At 43.0% G+C, this 20,388-nt stretch overlaps 2 protein-coding genes and 1 long non-coding RNA gene across 8 annotated transcripts; 2 read left to right on the plus strand and 1 right to left on the minus strand.

Annotated features, from left to right (window-relative positions):
- Positions 1 to 126: 126 nt before the first annotated feature.
- Fuca (alpha-L-fucosidase) lies at positions 127 to 4,340 on the plus strand. 2 transcript variants are annotated; one of them, XM_064695459.1, is made up of 7 exons: positions 127 to 265; positions 2,276 to 2,696; positions 2,767 to 2,908; positions 2,969 to 3,075; positions 3,133 to 3,609; positions 3,675 to 4,093; positions 4,157 to 4,340. In XM_064695459.1, the coding sequence occupies exons 2-7, from the start codon at positions 2,465 to 2,467 to the stop codon at positions 4,259 to 4,261; spliced, it is 1,482 nt and encodes a 493-aa protein (XP_064551529.1). In that variant the 5' UTR covers positions 127 to 265; positions 2,276 to 2,464; the 3' UTR covers positions 4,262 to 4,340. The 2 variants fall into 2 exon arrangements, with proteins under 2 accessions (XP_064551529.1, XP_064551531.1); XM_064695461.1 differs by lacking the exon at positions 127 to 265 and having other exon boundaries at positions 2,559 to 2,700.
- Positions 4,341 to 4,451: 111 nt separating this feature from the next.
- On the plus strand, positions 4,452 to 18,452 carry LOC135437546 (AF4/FMR2 family member lilli). Of its 5 annotated transcripts, XR_010437707.1 has the most exons (7): positions 5,472 to 5,870; positions 6,309 to 6,948; positions 12,006 to 13,498; positions 13,579 to 15,163; positions 15,227 to 15,404; positions 16,818 to 17,060; positions 17,935 to 18,076. XR_010437707.1 is itself a non-coding variant. In XM_064695517.1 (6 exons), exons 2-6 carry the CDS (start codon positions 6,522 to 6,524, stop codon positions 18,158 to 18,160), a joined length of 3,909 nt encoding a protein of 1,302 aa, XP_064551587.1. In that variant the 5' UTR covers positions 4,452 to 4,557; positions 6,309 to 6,521; the 3' UTR covers positions 18,161 to 18,452. The 5 variants fall into 5 exon arrangements, 4 of the variants coding, with proteins under 4 accessions (XP_064551587.1, XP_064551588.1, XP_064551585.1 ...); XM_064695517.1 differs by lacking the exons at positions 5,472 to 5,870; positions 16,818 to 17,060 and adding an exon at positions 4,452 to 4,557 and having other exon boundaries at positions 17,935 to 18,452; XM_064695518.1 differs by lacking the exon at positions 17,935 to 18,076 and having other exon boundaries at positions 16,818 to 17,136.
- LOC135437582 (uncharacterized) lies at positions 8,848 to 9,461 on the minus strand. The gene is made up of 2 exons (XR_010437713.1): positions 9,182 to 9,461; positions 8,848 to 9,100 (listed from the first exon to the last, which is right to left on the minus strand). It is a non-coding gene; the product is annotated as an uncharacterized LOC135437582 (long non-coding RNA).
- Positions 18,453 to 20,388: the final 1,936 nt, after the last annotated feature.

The following is a 20,388-nucleotide window of genomic DNA, read 5'->3' on the forward strand; positions in this document are numbered from 1 at the left end:
TCTGCAGTGCACACAAACATTGATAAATAATCTGTTTTTAACTCATTTTCGTTAGCCTCTGCTTCATCTATGATCAGTATTATGCTTGCAAATATAATATATATAAACAAAACACATTTCATTTTGATAGCACTTTGATTTTGGAATTGAAATGCGGATCTCAACTGCACTCAGCGACAGCACGCACGTAAATAGACTGAAATACGGCAATCACTCGGAAGCTCGTGTGTCCAATATTTCGGCGATTTGAAGCGATTATCAGTAGGTCAGGAACTCAATATAAATAAACAAGGGCATGGGTCAGGCTTTGAGTGACCTTCATTGGAATGTTGTTAAATTGCAAATAGGACAGTTCATTTGCTTTGGCTTCTTATCGATATCATCTGATTTTAAATTCAATATACATATATATTTTCTAGAAAGTTCCCTCAGTATATCCCTCGATATTTTTTAGACCCTCAACCCATTGAAAATGGGTAAGAAGGTTATTATGTATTTGTGCAAATGTATGTCACAGGCAGAAGGAAGCATCTCCGACCCCATAAAGTATTCTTGATCAGCATTAGCAGCTGAGTCGATCTAGCCAGGTCCGTCTGTCCGTATGTATGAACGCAAGGATATCAGAACCTATACGAGCTAGAGACTTGAAATTTAGCTGTAGGTCCTCCTAGTGCCCGCGCAGATCGAGTTTGTTTCCGATATTCAATAACTTGTCCCGTTTCGTAATCGATAAAAATCGATATCGAAATCTTGCTTTCTAGCTTTCGCCACCACCTAAAAGCTATAAATCATGTTAGTAAACCAACTTGTATTGCCTACCTAATAAAGCCACAATTTAAATGCAATTGTCATTTTGAGAATACACGAATATTTTATAGTACAATAAGATCTACAACTGAAAATTTCATCAAGATCGGTTAGGAAACACGAAAGAAAATGTGTTTTGGCCTGATACACGTGCAGCAGCAAGCGCAAATTCCAAGAAATTCTGTACACATGTACACACACACATTCTATCAACATCATTGCAATTGCGATTTTTTTGTTTTCTGTGCTGCTATTTTAATTCGTTTTTTTCTCGTTAAGACTTTATTATTGGTGTGGCTATCGGCGAAAAGATTCTTTGGCGAAGATTTTTTTGGCGAACTTATTTTCAAAGCTCTACATAAAAAAAATCCACCCGCAACTGTGGAAATTAGGCGAAAAAACTTAACTGAACTTTATGGGTTTTAATCGGCTTCCAACGCATTTTCAAAGATCTTTATCAGAACTCATTTGAAGCGCCTTCGCAAAGTTCTCCGCTATTGGATGGAAAATGCGGGTCAAAGGTTTAATAAACCCAAGTTTTTTATTCGGCCTCAAGATTCTTACCACAAGACTAACATGGGCAGAAATCTCTGATTCCAAGATTTGATTCGTTATTCGGTGCACTTAAAACATATTTTTAAATAGAAGTGGAGACCAAGATGGGTAGATTTCAATTTTCCACGGGCGTGTACTTAGTGGAAAGGTAATACCTAAAGTTTAGAGCACAAAACGATCTACGGGCAATACCCGCTAGTATAATAAATATATATAGCTGGCTACAAAGATCGGTCGAAAATGAGGTTCTTGTATGAAATACCAATCTGTTTTTCACTGTCCACTTAATAGAAGCTTCATTATTCTAGTATAGAAACGATCGTATGATTGATAAACACATCCGCTATATTTGTGCAAGGGTATTTAATTGTTGGTAACAGCTTATATGTATGTAGTTGAACTATTTATATGAAATAAAACCAAAATCTAATAAACTAATTAAGTGAATTAGAACACAGTGAACACATGTAGAACATGCATATACATAGATATTTGTAGGTTAACCTCTGTTTTCCAATCAGAAAATCGGCCAGCTCAGGCTCTCCCGCGAATCTCTATAGTTTTGGAGCTACATGCACACACACACACACACACATGTGTAAAAGTTATATTATCGTTAATTTAATAAAATACAACTACATGTGCGTGTGTGTGTGTATATGCATGCACATAAGTATACAACTGCGTGAGTGTGTGTGTGTGTGTGTGCCTTTCAGTTTCAGTTCCAGTCGTAAATATAATAAATACAAGCAAACAATACATTTAGCCATGACGAACTGTAAATACCCTTGCTGACATAATAATCGACTAGTTTAAATACTAAGTTAATTGATTCTAGTCAAAGAGTTCTCGCTTAGCAGAAACTTTGTGTAGTCATATTATTTTGTAACTCATTTAAATGTTCGACACATAGAGGGCGTACATAGTCGCTGTTGCTCGGATGGCTTGGCTTGATTTTGACGGATGTGCTGATCGCATTCGGTTCGCCTCAGTTCGCCTCAGTTCGCTCAGTTCAGTTGGACGCTGCAGTCAAAGCGAAACGGAGCCAAATAAAATTGGGCAACAGCATTGCTGAGATTGACTCTTGATAACAGCAACAACAATGGAGCGCAATGGGCTGCTGGCACTCGCTGTGCTCTCGGCTTGTGCAGTTTACGGCACCGGGGGGCAGTCGCCGCCGGGTCATCGCACCAGGTACGAGCCGAACTGGGCGAGCCTGGACCAGCGACCGCTGCCCCGCTGGTACGACGAGGCCAAGGTGGGCATCTTTCTGCACTACGGGGTGTACTCGGTGCCGAGCTTTGGCTCCGAATGGTTTTGGACCAACTGGATAAGTGGGTGAGCGAGAGAGAGAGACATGCACGCATATACTATATATAGAGCAATTCGAACGATTCGTTACAGATCTGCGCAATCCCGACTATATACGCTTCATGCAGCGCAACTACAAGCCCGACTTCACCTATCAGCAATTCGCGGATCAATTCACAGCGGAGCTCTTCAATGCCACGCAGTGGGCCCTGCTCTTTCGCGATAGCGGCGCCAGGTAAACCCAAATGGATATATGTATTTCATCAGTCTCAATAGCGGCTATATCTGTCCTCAGATATGTCGTGCTGACCAGCAAGCATCACGACGGCTACACGCTGTGGCCCTCGAAGCAGAGCTTCGGCTGGAACGCGGTCGATGTGGGACCCAAGCGCGATATAATCAGTAAGTCAGTTAGTTCTGTCTGTCTGTCTGTCTGTCTGACTGACTGATTTTCCACAGAGGAGCTGGCGGCGGCGGTGCGCAGCGTTTCGGATCTGAGATTTGGTCTGTATTACTCGCTGTTCGAGTGGTTCAATCGCCTGTGGATCGATGACAAGCTGCATCTGCTGCTGCAGCAGCACTTCGTGGACTACAAGGTGCGGCCCGAGCAGGTGGAGCTGGTGGAGGAGTATTTGCCGGATATCATTTGGTCGGACGGCGATTGGGAGGCGCCGGCCAAGTACTGGAAATCCGAGGAGTTCATCGCCTGGCTCTACAACGACAGTCCCGTGCGGGAGACTGTGGTGACCAACGATCGCTGGGGCTTCGGCACCGCCTGCTTGCACGGCGACTTTTACAATTGTGCGGATCGCTTCAATCCGGGCGTGTTGCAGGCCCACAAATGGGAGAACGCATTCACCCTGGATCGCACCAGCTGGGGTCAGCGTTTCGATGTCACCCTATCCGATTTCATGAGCTCCAAAGATGTCATCAGGGGTATACACTACGCTAACTAGTATTTATTCAAGCTTCTCTTATTGGAATTGGCATTGGAATTCCAGAAATTGTCAGCACGGTCAGCTGCAACGGCAATGTCCTGATCAATGTGGGTCCCACCAAATATGGCACCATACTGCCCATATTTGAGGAGCGATTGCGGGACATGGGCCGCTGGCTAAAGGTCAATGGGGAGGGCATCTACGGCAGCATTCCGTGGATCTATCAGAACGATACTCTGACGCCGCACGTGTGGTACACCCGGGGCAAGGAGTCGGATGATGCTGGCATTATTGTTATCTATGCATTTGTGCTGGAATATCCGTACGACACAAACGAGCTGGACATCTATCCGCTTGGCAAGGATATCAATAGCTTTCGCAATGTTTTGCTCACGGGCCTCGATTTGGGCATGGACAGCGATGTTTTAAACAAGCAGACCACCCAGATTATTATGCTGGGCATGGAGGACACGAAGATAGCCGTGAGTAGCCCAACAAACCCTCCATTTTATTTTCCAATTTAAGCCAACTTTGGTGGTTCGCAGTGGACGGCAAGCCACAACAAATTGCACATCCTATTTCCACCCAAACATCATATTGATAAGCGTGGCCTCGATTACGCCTGGACTTTTAAAATAACTATAGTTTAAGCTAACTATAGGTTAACTTTTATATTAACAAATATATAGAGGCATTTCGATATTTTAATATATTATGTAGATGTACAAATGTCGTTGGATCATTATTTGAATTTGAAATAACTATTTTTTCCCGCCAATTGCGGCCAAATTTATTGGTATATTCTCTGTTAGTGTGGCTGGTCACACTGTTCATCGTCACAGTCAATACATCGCACGTCTTACTGCCCCGTCTCTAGTCTGATTGGCACAACAAACGCGAATAACTGCAAATCCTAGCGCTGGTTTTTCCCTGCACATAACACCTAGTAAATTCTTTTAAATAATTACGAAAATTGTGTGAAAATGTTTGATGCCTCTAACTAAGGCAGTTGCCTAATGAAAAGTGCATTAGACAAGCAATTAGTGCACAAAGAAATAGAATAAGTATTGGACGCTGAACAAGTGCAGGGGCAGCAAAAATGCCAATACAAAAATGCTGAGAGAGCGTGCGCCAGCCAAAGAGCGAGAGTGTATTTGTGTGGGTGTGTAAAGTGCGCTCTTATCATTTATGCGGCAATTGTTTTTGTTGACGTCTGTCAATTGTCCAGCTGCATCTGTTGTTAAACCAATGTTGTTTACTTATTGCAGTTCCAACTGTAACTGTGCGCACAAATTTCGCTATAAAAATAGGCAGAGCGATGGCACGCGAAGGCCACCTGTCGTATGCACTGCCTGCGACCGAATAAATCGTACTTATTCAGGCGTGAATTTCGAAGCGCTCATTTGTTGTGCATGGCTAATTAACGTTGATTTGTGTCTTGTGCGTTGCGTATTCGCCTTCGGGTGCAATTATCAGTGGATTCATTAGCTTATTCAGTTGCTAGTTTGTAGCCAAAACAATCAATGCGTCATCAATTGTTTGTTCCGAGAGTTCGGTTTTGGGGTGGTGAGCGAGAGCGAAAGCGAAAGCAAACAAATTGTGTGCGCGCCGTTATGCGCAGAGCGTTGCCACATATCAAAAGACTTGAATGGTTCATTTAAATACCATTCTGAAGATTTACATATAATGCTTTTAATTTGTGAGTAGTAAGTGAGAAATCCACCAAGTTTACATCTTAATTTACGGACAAGCATTTTTCAAAATTTATTCAATGGATTTCTTTATTTAAAACAGCCACATTTTTAATAAATACACATGCATTCGATCGGCTACTTTTCACTAGTTCCGTGAACTATATACATATGTGCTGAAACTCGACAGCCCTGCGCGGGTCTCTCTACAACGGCAACTCCGGTTTAGTGAGCGCGCAGCAGATGTTTTGTTGTGTTCGTTTGCTCTCTCTCACAACCCGTTGCCATACGTCACTTTTGGCCAAAACACACTGGCGACTATCGACTCTTTCAGTCTTAACTGTGTCTGTACTGGCGTGAGTAAGCGTTTGGACTGCGTACGGCTAGCAGCAAACGGCAGCGCGTGTTAAGAAATTATAATAAGAAACAGTGAGAACACAGATAAAGATATGCAAAGAAAGAGTTCATTATCAAAAGTGACTACGAAAAGTGAACAGCAAACGCAAGTGCAAGTGCAAGCGCAAGTGCAGTGAACCAGTCTCAGCGGACGGCGCCCTTGAACGTAAATGTGTGTGTGTTTGGTTGTATATGTTTGAGTGTGTGTGTTTGTCGGCTGCTGTTTCCAAAAATGTTCAATGTAAAAATATAAAAATACAACAACGGAATGGCTAAAATTCGATTAACAACAAAAGCAACCTTGAAAAGGCAAAACGGCGACTGACTTGGCTATTTTTACGTGTAGAAATGGAAGTGCTCGAAATTGTATTCCATGCATGCTTGTCCAATCAGAAATCCAAAGGCACCAGCAGCAGCGGCAACTGAGAGCGCGGCCAGAACAATTGAATATGTCGTCGCATGGTCATTAACACTAGACGGTTCTGTGTGCGTTTGAATGTGTGCTTACATGTGTGTGTGTGTGTGTGTGTGTGTGTATTGCTGTGTCTGTTTTGTGCGTGTGTTCTTGATTTCTTTATGTAATTTTTAACATTTCTTTTATTCGACGTAGGCGTGCAGGAATTTGCGTACGCAGAAACGCTAGCGGCAGCAGTGAAAAGCGTAGCAGCAAAATAGTAGTAGATATTGTAGTCGAATGAGCAGCACGGTTGGCAAACATGACGTGCTCGTTAATTAATTAACTAATTAAAAAGTGAATGAAAGAGAGTGGAATACATAGGTGTTGTCCGAGGCCACAAACTAGAACTCCCAAATCCGTATTAATATGACATCATACGCAAATGACACAACGGCAACGGCGGCAGCCACAACAACAACAGCAACAAATGCAGGAGGCGAACCGCCAGCAGCAGCCGCAACGCCAGCGTCTGCAGTCGGCGCAACTGCTGTGGTGCAGCTCAACAAGCAAATGTCCAGCCACAACAACAACAATAACCGTGCCTACGAAGAGGACGACAACAACAGCTTGGATGGGCGCGAGAAAGCCGACACGACGCCCGAGAACATCAAGAAGATTGCCGAGATCATAAACGACAAGGAGGCAGCGGCAGCAGCAGCGACGCCAGGCTCACTCTCGCCGCGACTTCAGCCGCAGCTGCATGCGTCGAGCTTCGTGGGACTTGGCGCTGCCATCGATGAGTCAAACATAAAGTTCTGCCTTGGCAAGCCGCCGCCATCGCCGGCCGAAAAAGGTGAGCAAATTGACTAAAGCCGCTGTCGACGTTGCAGTCGCCGTCGACGTCGTTGTTGACAAAAAGCAGTCAGACAGCAGCAGCAGCGCAGCTGCAACAACAGCAACAATAACAAGAGAGTCGGTATTCATAAGCTTGCTGCTGTTGTTGTTGTTGTTGCTGTTTTCAGCTTGTTGCTTGTCTCTTTTTCGCTTTTTTGCTTTTAATTTGAATTTTTAATGAAGCTATTTGGCGAGTTTTGGCCACGGCTTTAGCGCAAATATTTATTGCACTAGTCATGGCAAACAAACACACAAACACATATACAAACACACCCATGAAAGAACATAATGAACGGTTGCACAGTGGGGCGAAGACTTTAAATCTCTGATTTGCTTAAATTGAAAGACGATTTCAAATTATAAATCGGACTTAAAATTAAAAATTGCATGCATCGAATAAAATTGAACACTTAATAAAATCGATGACGACATATACGTTGGCAAAATCATGGGCATTTTCCATACTTTTCCCTTGGTTATTTGATATAATAGAGCTCCTTCAGATATGTACATATATAAACTGAACCTGAACATCTAATCAAGCGTGCGTAGACATTATCAATTTGGGCACAAGGCCGTATGCAAAGCATTTTTTCTTTTTGGCATGTTGCCCATCTTTTAAAATTAAATCGAATATTTTGCCCTTTAATCAAAAGAAAATGTGACTGCAATTATTTCAAATATGCTTCGGCAAAACAATACAGTTCCAGAGATTGTAATTCTAGCATTTGTTTAAACAAAAACAATTGCTGTTCGATTCTATGGAATTTGTGGGCTGTGATTTGTGGCAACAAACGCAACTGTGAAACTCGGGTGACATAATCTATATCAGCCGACTGCCAGAGCGAGTCTCTAGTCGAACCAATTGAGTTCGCGACACTTTAAAATCCATGTTGTCATAATTTTTATCAGTTTTGGCATACCCTTGCAAAGGGTATTATGAATTCGTGAACATATTTGTTACACCTTAAATTACGAACTAACATAATATGTCGTAGAGCTCTTCATAAGCCTAATTTGTGCATCTTGATGTTGTTGTGCTAGTGCCTGTCTCTACTTTCCCTCTTACTCTATAAAAGCTACAATCATTACAGTCATTAAAATATCGCTTAATAGCAATTTATAATAAACTTCATTTGATACTTTAACATAATTAATTAAGTTAATTTGATTAGCCAATGTTTACTTTTTGATAAGCTCTGATAAAGTTGCATTTAGCGTCTGTCTATCTATGAGGGTATTTGATTGTTGCCATTCCGCAGATTACCGTTTTCTTTTCTCGTTTTGTGTTTGGTTTTGTGACAGACAAATCTTACACAATCCCAACAGTTGCTGTCATTATCTGCCATTTTCATGCCGAGCACACGCAATTCACCCGCAAAAACGCGAAAACGGGTGACTCAACGCTCGAGCTCTGATCGATTGCAGCCAGTTGCGATATGGTCGAGGTTTTGTTTTGTTTTTGCAATTATTTCGCACAACGAAATCCATGCCATAAGCGCAAATGTAAATATTAATTCCACATCTTTATTGTTATTAAATTTATATGCGATCGATAGCTTGTTTATCGGAACTTAGCCCAGATATCGGCTTTAACAATTGGGTACAATTTCATACCACTTGACCCAGTACCAAAGCCAGTGTGACGAACTACAAAATTAAACTTCAATTGATGTCTAATTCAAGTTATTATTTGCAATATACGAGCGACGAGCGCAATTGATGGACTTGATGATACCCATCGATCTATATATCTGGTTGAAAGCTCTTTTAGCTATTGGAACTTTTTGGGCATTATAATATATACTCCTCAGAAAATATTGAAAACCTTCTATAAATAAGAATCAGCCTTTAAATATTTTATATATATGGGGTATTACTCAAAGTCCTGTGAGATTTTCTATATAAGATTTTGAGTTTCAAAAATTTGATGATTCTTTGCTTGAATTTAGTAAGTGTGTAGATTTTCGGGCTAGGTTAGTTCGTTTGCTTGCGCCAATTGAGTTGTGCGCAGAAACGCCTCACGTGCCGCATCAGTTACAGGGTATACGAAAAATTGCAAATAATTGCAGCCATTGTTTGGTTGGTGCATTACGTGATTTTGTTGCAAACTAGAACAGAAACTTGTGCCTCACAAAACGATCGATGTCAGGAAATGTGCTACGACAGTGTACACTATACTACGTACTTACATATATAAATATATATATATATATTTATGTCCATTTACCACAACTAACCGTAATTACACTGTCCACTCAGCATGCCAAAATATTGTGGATCGCGACTCGCTTTGTCGTTGTTATTGTTGTCGAGGGGCAATTGTTGCTTTTTTTTTTGTTGCAGCTTTTTTTCTAAATAATTTTTATTGTTATGCTCGCTTTTACTTTTTGCAATAAATAAACAAAATGTTGTTACTGCCATTACCATTTAGGGCAATTTGTTGTTGAAACTTTTGGCTGTTAATTTCTTTTTGACTTTTTGGAAAGTCAAGAGCACAAAATTGAAAAGCCGCCGCCTGCTGTTTTTCTTCTTTTTTTTGGCTTAAAAAGCCTTCAAAAATGTTGGTACTGCGCTTACCCAACTATATGCGAACTGACAATGGCCAAGTGACAGCAAATCGATAGCAATTTTAGCATTGTTTTAGTTTTTCATAGCAATTAAATGGTAAACGGGTTTCAATTGGCTTCCAATTGGGCGATTAGTAAGCGCGTCTTACGTCATCGCCCAACTTTAAAAGTCTTCAAATCGCATTAGTGCTATTTTGGTTCGCTCTTGATTTGTGTGTTTGCTTTTGAAACGTTTCACTCATTGGAAAACAATCAAGAAATAAATAAATGCTCAACTCTTGCGGCTTTGCATACATTTAAATACTTATGATTATATATATATGTACATATTTATATGTGCTTATTTTTTAACACGGCGACAGCAGAGAAAGCATCCATTCGATCATCAATTGTCATCTGATTGAGGTCATCGCCTCGGCCATTGGACGCGTGTTGATTCAGCTGATCGAATCTTAACACCCGAGTGGTTGGCGGGCACGAGAACAACCGCCACAGTATGTCACAGCTTGTCGAAGAAGGCGACACTTGCCTGACTATTGAGAAGCCAACCGAGTCCTTTCGCTTGGTGCCACAGTCTGAGCAGTTCCAAGAGGTGAACGACCTTTGTGGAATTATTGTGCCGGCTTGGGTTGAGCTGATAGTGTATATTTATAACCGGGCAGTGATAAAGTCGATCGGTTTGTCAAACAGAATCGTTTCATACAAACATTTCCGCGAATTTTTCACACTTGCTGGTGAATTTGCCAGCGTTCACTGACATTCCATGAGGTAACTACAGCAACAATTTCAGTCAGCACAAACAGTTAAATATATAGAGAGGATAGTGTGTCTCGTTCATATCAGACTATGCCCTTTTTAAGTAAAACTAATATGACTAATTCCAGTCTGAAAAAGAATCTGCTTTCGCTCGAGCGTTATTATAGAGTTTATATTTAGTTTTGCTGATTAGGTTTTTTAAACAGCTATCATTCTATATATTTAGTTTCCTTAATTATAACTTTTTGTATAGTACAATTAATGAATTTAAGGCCAGTTTATTTTTAAAGCAAGGTTTGCCGCTTTTGTCTTGTGTTTCCTGTTCCATTCCGAAACTTAATAGAATAATTAATCTGGAAATAAATTGATTTTCGGCCAAAAGTGTTTGAGTGAAATCGCCCGTTAATTTGGTCATCTTTGAAAGGCAGGTCGAGAACTTGCACGGCGGAACGGAAGACACGTGCGTCCAAAACTTCAATGGCCAGCGCGTTAGGCGGAGCGTAAAAAATTGTTGCCCCTCCCCACCCGCACAAACACACATTCACACTCACACTCACACACAATTTGACCGAAATCAACGAACTCTAACCTTCATTTGATGCACTGCTCGCCCCTATAAAACTTATAAGTAGATATGCCCACGTCTACCTCGCCAGCCAGAGATCACGAGTACGCACGTAGAGCTGCCCCCTAAATGGACGCCTATTCCACTCCACTCCCATCCCGTTCCGTCCCGCGCAAACTTGAAAGCAAATTGTTTGCTTTTCTTTTGGCTGCCGCTTTGCCACGGAAATGTATAGAAATTTGCTGCTGGCGGAAGCAGTGGGGGAATAGCCACGTTGCAGGTGGGCGTCACTTGCAAAAGGTTGAGTATGGTCAGCAAAAAGAAAAAAAAAAGAAAATGTCTATTGTGGGTTTTACCCGTTATTATTGGAGTTATGCACACAAGCTCTACTTGACATAACCCTTTGCGGAAAATCTTCCATTATATGCATATACTTTTTATGACATATTTGCAACGAGCATTGAACCTTTGGTTATTTTATAATAATATGCTTATTTTATTGCATTTTTATTCGTTTCACATTTAAATATATTCAATATTTACTTAAAGAAGTCCGGGAAACGTGTTCTGAAACTATAATTCAAACATTTCTACAAAAATGTGAATATTCTAAATTTCGGTTTTTAATTAATTCAGCACCGTAAAAGATTGAAAACATAAAAAATATTTTTTCTATAATTTTCGGATAGCATTTTATTGTGTCCATTTCATATTCATAAGCTGTCGAAAGTATATTTGAAGATTTAAAGGGAATTGGGACTGTGATGTGAAACATAAGTGATTTTCCTTTGAAATTACAAAAGTCTGAGAAAAGCGCAAAGAAATTTATCTTCGTTTTTATCTTGTGAATTAGGGCTGCTTTAAATTAAGAGTCATTTCTGTTGAGTGCTTTAATTCCATTTAATGTACATACATACGACTAAGTGGCGCCCAATTGCCCGCATGCTGGCTGAACCGGCCGCGTGCTGCACTTGCTACTCGCTCGCTTGCCACTTCAGTTGCTGCGGTGAACCGAATTCTCTCTTCCGAGTTGGAGTCGTTTTCACCGATTAAATGGATCGTAATTGTAACTGTAAATAAATGCTAATTTAATTGTACATTTTTGCTGGCTCTGTTCCATTGCAGCGGCTGTGCTGAGCCGAGCGAATCACCAACAGAACAGCTGCAGCAGCAGCAGCAGCGGCAACAAAGAGATCTCCGCTGCGCCAGATGCGGAGGACGAGTCGACGGCATCGAATTCAACGGCAACAAAGCAATCGCTGGCCTTCACCATTGACCACTTCGACGCCTCGGAGAACGACGCGGCAGCGCAGGCGGCCCGCTATAAGAACATGATGGAGCGCTTTCAGAGTCGCCACAGGCGCGGCGCCTCCATGTCCAAGCTGGAGAGCGAGGCCAGCACGGCGACCAGTGGCAACGGGCGGCACTCGCAGCGCAGCAGCCTCGACGCCAGCAGCGTTGCTGATGATGCTTCAGTGACGGCGGCCACGCCCAATGCCGAAACAACGCCCGCCGTGAAGTTGCGTGTGCGCGAGCGCAGCGCCTCGCGTGTACGAGACGCCTCCAAGCGGCACAGCTGGTCGCCGCGCAGCTCGGCCACAACGGAGCCAGCTGCTGGCCGCGCGTCCAACCAAAAGCCAAGGCCCACACAGCCGGCGGCGCCGCCAAAGGGCGCTACCAATCTGCTGGCGAATCGCACCGCACAGTTCACGCCGCGCTCGACGGCCATGCAGATGGCGCTGCAGCAGGTGGAGCTGCTGTGTCCGCATCCGCCGCTGGACGACATGAAGGCGGCGGAGGAGGACGCGGTCAGCGAGGCGGGCACCTACACTCTAGACGGCGATAACTACACAGAGGAGCAGAAGGATCTCATGAACATCGATCGGAATGCGGCTGCAGCTGCTGCTGCGGCGGCGGCCAAGCTGCGGCCCAAGCAGCTGGCGCTCAAGCCTAGCCGTCCCAGCAATGTGCTCGAAGTCAACTACTACCACGAGACGCCGCAGCAGGAGCAGAAGGGCAGCAGCACCAATGCCAATGCCAATGCCAATGCCAATGCGAATGCGAATGCGACGGGCGCCTATTTGGAGCAGCTCAAGTCGCGTGTGCTGCGGCCGCAGGCGCCTCCAACGCCGCCGTCGCCGCGATCACCGGCCGCCGATGTGGGCTGCTTCACCAGCGTCACCACGAGCGGTGTGCTGGCCAAGCAGCGTGCTCTGGACACGCATCCCAAGCTGACGCGCCACTCGCACAGTCTGTCCACCTCGCAGATCGACAGCTCCGAGTACGTCAGCAACGAGGCGAAGTTGCGTCATGCCCAGGCCATGGCCGGCAGCGCCACAGATCGCCAGAAGGCCGAGTACCGCCTGAATCTGTTCACCACCAGCAACACACAGCAGCAGCAGAAGCAGCAGCAGCAGCAGCAGCAGCTGAAGGAGCAGCTGCATCAACTGCCCGAGACGCCAACCACGCCCACAGAGGCAGCACTACTGCAGTCGGCGCCCACGAAGCAGGACTGGATACAGGAGTGGGCGCGCAATGCGCGTGCCCGGAGCCTGGCGCAGGATGTTAGCAGCATCTCCGCCAGCCGCAGAAAGCAGCAGCAGCAGACGCAGGCACAGGTGAGCAGAGATCATAATGATATACATATATCCGTAGTGCATTAACTAATCCCATCTCTCTCTATCTCTGTCGGGTGCAGCTGATGACACGCAGCTACAACTGCTCGGATACGGGCGCGGATTCGCTGACGGATGACAGTCTCAGCCTGTACAATCAGCAGCAGCAGCGTCAATATGCGGCGGCTGCCAAGCTCAATCGCAGCCTGGCCGAGCGTTATCGACTGCTGGGCGACTGTGACTACGCGAGCGATCCGGCGCTGTGCAGCCATAATGGCCAGGTGGGTGGCGAGCCATATAAGCCACCGAAAAGCCCCAGTAAGATACCCTCGCCGCTGCACACGCTGGGACGTGCGCGCAGTGCCAGCCGCTCTAGGCCGGCCATGGAGCAGCTGCCCTCGCAGACGCCGTCGTCGCGTCGCAGCTCGGTTAAGTCGCCGGCGGCTCAGTGCAGTCCACAGCACAGCCTGGAACAGGGCTATCATCGATCGCCGCTGCATCGTGCACTCATGACCAGCAGCATCAACGAGGCCCAGCTTCAGCTGTTGACCAGCGGCGAGTATTTGCTGAAGCAGCTGCATCGACGCAAGAACTCGCTGGACGATGTGGAGCACGAGCACCGGCACGACCACGGGCACGGGCACGAGCTGCCGTCTTCGATGTGCGGCGTATCTGGCTCCATATCGCCACTGCGTCGGTCCAGCTCCTTCCAGCAGCAGCAGCGACCGCTGCAATCTGTGCGACGGGCGCGTCCCAACTTTCAGAATCTTTACACGCCGCCCGCGGCACGGCCCATGCCGCAGCAACAGCTGCAGCTGCAGCTGCAGTTAAAGAAATCCGCCAGCAGCAACAACTTTGAGCAGTCGTACAGCGACTACGACAACGAGCTGCAGTACTACATAAATGATGAGGACGAGCTGGGCACCACAGGTCCCTACTACTCCAGCGGCGATGAGGAGGACGACATGGCGCATCAGTCCGCCGCACAGCAGGCCGACTCTACGGTGCCGCTGAGCAACACGCGCCTCAACAAGGCGCTGCTCATGCGCATCGAACGCAGCAAACAGCGCGTGGCGGGCAGTGGAGCAGCAACTGGAACTGGCCAGGGGCACACGCCATCCAAGCCGAGCTCAGCGCCCGCGGGCAAGCTGAGTGCAGCTGCCCAGGCGGCAGCCGGACTGGTCGCCTGCCCCAATACGCCGGAGTTGCCGCGTCGCGGCATCAAGAGCGCACAGCCACGCACCGCCTCTGGCTGCGGGCCCAAGTTGCGTCAGTCCATGCCGCGCGAGACGAGTCTGAGCCGTTTGGCACAGCAGGTGCCCAGCAGCCTGGCCAATGCCAAGAAGCAGCTGCTGCAAACGGCCAATGCTGGCAATGTCCGGGATCAGCAGCAGCGTGTGCAGCCCAAGTACCTGGACATATCCAAGTACAAGTCGGCGCAGTCGAACAATTTTCTGCGCAAAAACGATGCCAAGAGCACGCTGAAGCCTGCCGAACAAATGAAGCGCAGCCCCAGCGCCTCCTCCATGGGCTTGAGTCGAACCGAGGGCACACGCGCCAGCAATCGCAGCGTGCGCTCAAACACCTCTGTGATGAACAGCAGCACCACATCGCTGGGTGGCGCCACAGGCATGCGCGCCTCGTCCGCCGTGCGACGCGATGCCTCCGGTGAGTAGCCAGCTCTAACTAAACAATGTCGCACAACTAAAAAAACCATCTCTAATCCTGCAGTGAACAAGCAGAAGGAGGCCGAAATGGTCATGTGGAAGCGACGCTCCACCTACGATCCCATGAAGGCAGCCGCCGAGGACAGACGCCGCAAGGAGGAAGCGCGCCGTGCCCAGACCCAGACCCAGGCCCAGGCTCAGCGCCAGTTCAACGATGAGGCCAACGATATGCCCTTCGAAAGGTAAATTGTTAGCACCTGCGTCGGGAGGTGCCGAGAACAGCGGTTGCAACGAATAATATACAATATTTAGGTCTCGTACAGATGTTTCAGTAAGCCCCCCCCTCTCTCTCTCTCTCTCTCTCTCTCTCTCTCTGAGCTGCCCCGCAATCTCATAAAAATCAATATACTAGTCTACTTTAGTCCGTACTTACATGCAGAGAGTCCAATTTAATATCTGCTTATTTAGATAAGCCTCATGAGGGAATTTATGTCTTTTGAGGTATCAATTTTTGTTTTAAATTCCAATTTTGGTTAAATTCGTAAAACATGAAATCGCAGAATTGGAAATGTCACTAAAAAGTATTTAATTAATATACTCTTAGATATACTCCAAATACTAGGCATATTCTAACTAGAGGTGATATACATTTGACAGACATTTGTACATAATAATAAATGGAAAAGGAATATCCTAAATTTATTAAAAAACTATCGAAACTAATTGATCCATTTTAATTTGGGTTCCTCATTTAATTAGCGAGAAATTGCCATCCGATTATTTATCAGTGATATTCCGATTTTTAAAAGGCATTAGTTCATTAATAGAAAACATTTTCCATTCTGTAGGCATATTTATTTTTATGCATTTTATTAAAATTTTTAACTATCATGAAATTAGAACCCAGATACTCGTTGTAAAGTTGCCTAAACGATTCGGGACTTTACTTATTTAAATTTAATTCTATTCAATTAATTAAAAGATATTGTTACAAAAAAAAAAATTAACAGTAGTATAACGAATACCACAGTTTCTATATATAAATTCTACATTTGTTATATTTGACAGATAGAAAGTATTCGATTTTGGGAATTTAATTAGACAAATATCCAGCGATATTAAATTTAGTTAGCAATTCTTTTTGCCTTCACTGCATAACAAAATTTCAAGTTAAAGTTAAATTTCCAATTGATGCTCAAGTGTTGTCGCCCGTGTGAGGCCTCATTTAGTTTGTAAGTTTTGAATAAGTAGACTTTTAGACATTATCAAGGAGAGTTTAGGAATAGTTCGACTTATGTTTGTATTTATATGATTATCTTGTTTTTCCATTTATTCTTTTATTATTAGCTTAAGGTTGTGGGTTTTTTCGCGGCTAGAGGTAAAGGTGCGTTTAACGGCCAATTGAATCTACTCGTTGCTCACTTATAATCTACACGCTTACGATTGAAACTCTTGTAGTGCTCGATGCTGTTTATAGGCACACGGCATTGCATATTCTCTTAATCTATTTCAATTGTAGGACATTTAGTTTTAAAAGTGTATAAACCAAATTTCTGTTATAATTTTGCTAATTATTTTCTTTTCTTTTAATTTCTGTACACCTACAAATCCAAAAACCACACAAATGTAAACGCAACTGCCTTTGCTATCCGTAGACCATCACGCTCACACTATCGCCGTGGACAGTTATGACCAACGGATGGTGTGCTAGTGACCGATCTGTAACAGCCATAAAACTAAGAAACCAACACAAAAAAACCAAAACATTCGACAACTATCTTTCCAACACCACAAACAACGCACACACACACAAATCGAACTCTCTTCTGTACACACTCTGAAAACTACATTTAACATGGTGCAAGCAGCCGACCCAGCGAATTCCGGTTCCTAACTACGTAATTAATCTTGATTGTGACACTAGAAGCATATATTCTAGACACTCATCAAATCAATGTGAACACACCCAAATGAAATCAATCAACGAATTTGTTAATGGATTATTACTCGTTGTACATACGATTACTTTCAATCCAACGAGAACAGCGACAACGAATTGCGAATGCGACGCCCCCACATACAAGCTGCATAGCTTCGACGAGTTGCCAATGTAATAGAGAAGTTGCCATGCTGAGAGTACTCGCTACTCGCTACTCGCCACTCGTTGCCCGTTACTCGTTGCTCGTTACTGTTTATATTGTATTGCATTCAATTCATTTTTTACGTTGCTATTCGTGCTCGCAATTGTGCAATTGTCTCAAATTTGTATATTTTAACGGAAAAAAAATGTCTTGTGCGGCTTTTCAAGCGCCTGTGCCACGCGCTCTCTGCAACAAATGCGCATCCGTAACAAATCAAACTAATGTAACTAGTATATCATACTTGTATCATTTGACAGCCATCATTATCGAACGTGAATACTAATTCCTAACCATTAGTTTATGCGCTAAGCAAATCTTAACAATTGTTCGTTAGCTGTACAAAATGTTTGCCTTGTCTTGTACTTACCTTAACTAATTAACTCGTTCTCGTCATCATTCATACTATATGATATATCTTAATGGATCTAACCCTTTAACTAATACAACATTCACACATATAGACAACAATTAAAAGCTTAGTTAGTCGCTAGTTTAGCACTCATTTTGTATTCGCTACACTCATTCAATATATATTTTGAACTGATTTACATGATATACTGTATTATCTGCCTGTTCTAAAAATATAATCTCTCTCTACTCTCTGCTTATGCCGATGCTCTTCATCTACCAGTGTCCAGCGACCGGCCAACAATCTGACCATCACGGGCAGCATAAACTACAGTCCAAGAAATTCAGTGGAAAACGATGCCTGGATGCTTGGTGAATCGTCGGAGTATGGCGAATATCCCGAAGACTACGACGACGACGTGGAGGAGCAGGAGGATAACGAATATGTGGCCAGGCAAGAAGAGTCCGACGATGTATTCGAGGTGGAAACAGCGGAGACCACGGGCTAGGACAGCGGCCAGCAGCAAGTTAAACCAGCAACAGTGATATATTAAAGCGATTCTATATACATATATATATATATATATATATATATATATATATATATTTAACAATTTATGTAAATCATAGTAAGCGCAATGCGATTTAGTTATAATCCTTTCCTACATTGTAACAACTTTGGGTTTGCATACCACACATTTGATATGAAATGATTTTGATTTATATTAACTGAAGTTTACAAATATGGGCAAGGCAGAATGAATCTGTCTTGAATAAAATGAGTGAATACTTTGCAGAGTATAGTAAGACGAATGTTATTATTACGATGCTGTCCAAAACGCCATAACTGAAACAAAAGTCAAACAAAGTATATTTTAAAAGGAACTTTACTGCATATAAGAATTTTAAATGAGAACTACAATAGAAACTGAATTCAAAATATGATCTATGCTTAGTTTAAAGTTAATATACCATATATATTTCGTCTTCTGTTATACAAATGATGTTCAACAACTAAAAGATACTCAAAAAAAAGCGAGCGCTGGCCTTATATCGTTAGTAAGTCCGATAAGAACGTAGACTGCAAACAAGTATCCTAAGAATACGGAATTGATTTAAAAACTGTGCTTAAAACTGAATACTTTCCGGATTTACTCGATTTCTGCGCCTCAGCACGACAAACTCTCATAATGAACGAATTGTTTGTAGATTTTGTATGCGTACACAAAGTATATTAAACACAAAATGTCCTTACAGATACATATACTAAATATTAATATATATAATTTTTATATAATAACGAGTACGAGTAGGGTATATACTCATTTGGTATTTGCTTTTAAAACGCCCAAATTGTTTAAGTATTTTTAACGTTTACGTGCAGCTTTCAATGCTTTCAAGCAGAATCAACTGAATATGACTTAATCTAAATAGATCTAGATTATAAACTATAAACTAAATATTGTAATTCATAATGGTGTCGGTGTCCATTTTATCAGCCACTGAACTTTCAAGTCACAAATTGATGTAGCTGCTCCTTGATTTTAAAAATCTGTTTTCAATTCAAACCGTCTATAAAAAATTGATCATTTTTGTTAAATTCAAACAAAACGTGTATTGTACAATTGTTTATTGTTGTTTTATTTCTAGAGGCAAAAAATAAAATGCGACTATTAAAGCTGAAAAAAGCTGATTTTGTGCAATATTCTTTAGATGTAAACATTTTTTAATATGTTCTAATATTCCTTTTACATATATATCAGTGGTTATATTATGTACAACATTTTCAGTCAGTTCCCGCCCGTAGATTTAAGTCTGCCTGTAATATCCTGAACTCCACGTCTATTTGAAATTATCTTTAAGATCCATCGAATACAATTCAAAAGTTGGAATCAACGGTCTCCGCCAATGTAAGTCTTGTGGTGAGAAACTTGAAGCTGTTCATTAAACCTTTGACCCGTATTTTCAATCCAAGAGCGGTGAATTTCGCGAAAAATCTATCAAATAAACAACAATGGTAAACAAAAAGGTCTCATTCAATTCAGGAATTTTCCTGAAACAAAAGGTACCTACAGTAACTCAGTCTCAGTCACTCAATTAGTTAGGTCTAACAGTTTAATTTTAAGAGATTTATATATTACTAGCGGGTATAACCCGGCCTTGCCCGTGGCACGTATGTTATAAAATCAATGTTTTCAAAAAGCTTTGAAACTGATCGGACGGGAATCAAACAACTTTTATGCAAATCGGACAAAACTTAAAATTCACCAAAACAATCTTTGAAATGTATTTTCCACCGAAGGAGTTTAGATTTTGCGAAAAATGTGAAACACGATGAATCGATTTTTCGAAAAGTGTGAAACGCCCCCCAAATGAATTTGAACCAAAGATCTTTGAAAATAAGTTTGGGGCCGATCGGATGGTAAACAAAAAAGTTACATACAAAAGTTTTTCGCGATTTTTCCACACTTGCGGGTGGAATTTCCCGAAACCCCGCCTTAACGTGCACCTACATATGTACATCACATAAGGTAACTACAGTGAAAATTTCAGCTTCCTAGCTGTTACGATTTGGGCTGTGCGTTGATCACCAATCAGTCAGTCAGTCAGTCAGTCAGTCAGTCAGTCAGTCAGGACAAACAGTTTTATATATAGAGATATATTGAATTTAAAATCAGATGATATCGAGAAAAAGCCAAAGCAAATGAATTTCCCTATTTGCAATCTATCAACATTC

Source organism: Drosophila montana, unplaced genomic scaffold, assembly GCF_035044405.1.
Source record: "Drosophila montana isolate Dmon_TW-CO22-7 unplaced genomic scaffold, ASM3504440v1 contig_3829_1, whole genome shotgun sequence".
Taxonomy (NCBI): domain Eukaryota; kingdom Metazoa; phylum Arthropoda; class Insecta; order Diptera; family Drosophilidae; genus Drosophila; species Drosophila montana.

Excerpts from the sequence above, each read along its gene's own strand:
- Fuca (XM_064695459.1), top strand. The coding sequence starts at position 2,465 with ATGGAGCGCAATGGGCTGCTGGCACTCGCTGTGCTCTCGGCTTGTGCA. Across the intron at positions 2,909-2,968 it reads TTTCGCGATAGCGGCGCCAG|ATATGTCGTGCTGACCAGCA; the intron begins GTAAACCCAAAT and ends ATCTGTCCTCAG. Across the intron at positions 4,094-4,156 it reads TGGAGGACACGAAGATAGCC|TGGACGGCAAGCCACAACAA; the intron begins GTGAGTAGCCCA and ends GGTGGTTCGCAG.
- LOC135437546 (XM_064695517.1), top strand. The coding sequence starts at position 6,522 with ATGACATCATACGCAAATGACACAACGGCAACGGCGGCAGCCACAACA. Across the intron at positions 6,949-12,005 it reads GCCATCGCCGGCCGAAAAAG|CGGCTGTGCTGAGCCGAGCG; the intron begins GTGAGCAAATTG and ends GTTCCATTGCAG. Across the intron at positions 15,405-17,934 it reads AACGATATGCCCTTCGAAAG|TGTCCAGCGACCGGCCAACA; the intron begins GTAAATTGTTAG and ends TTCATCTACCAG.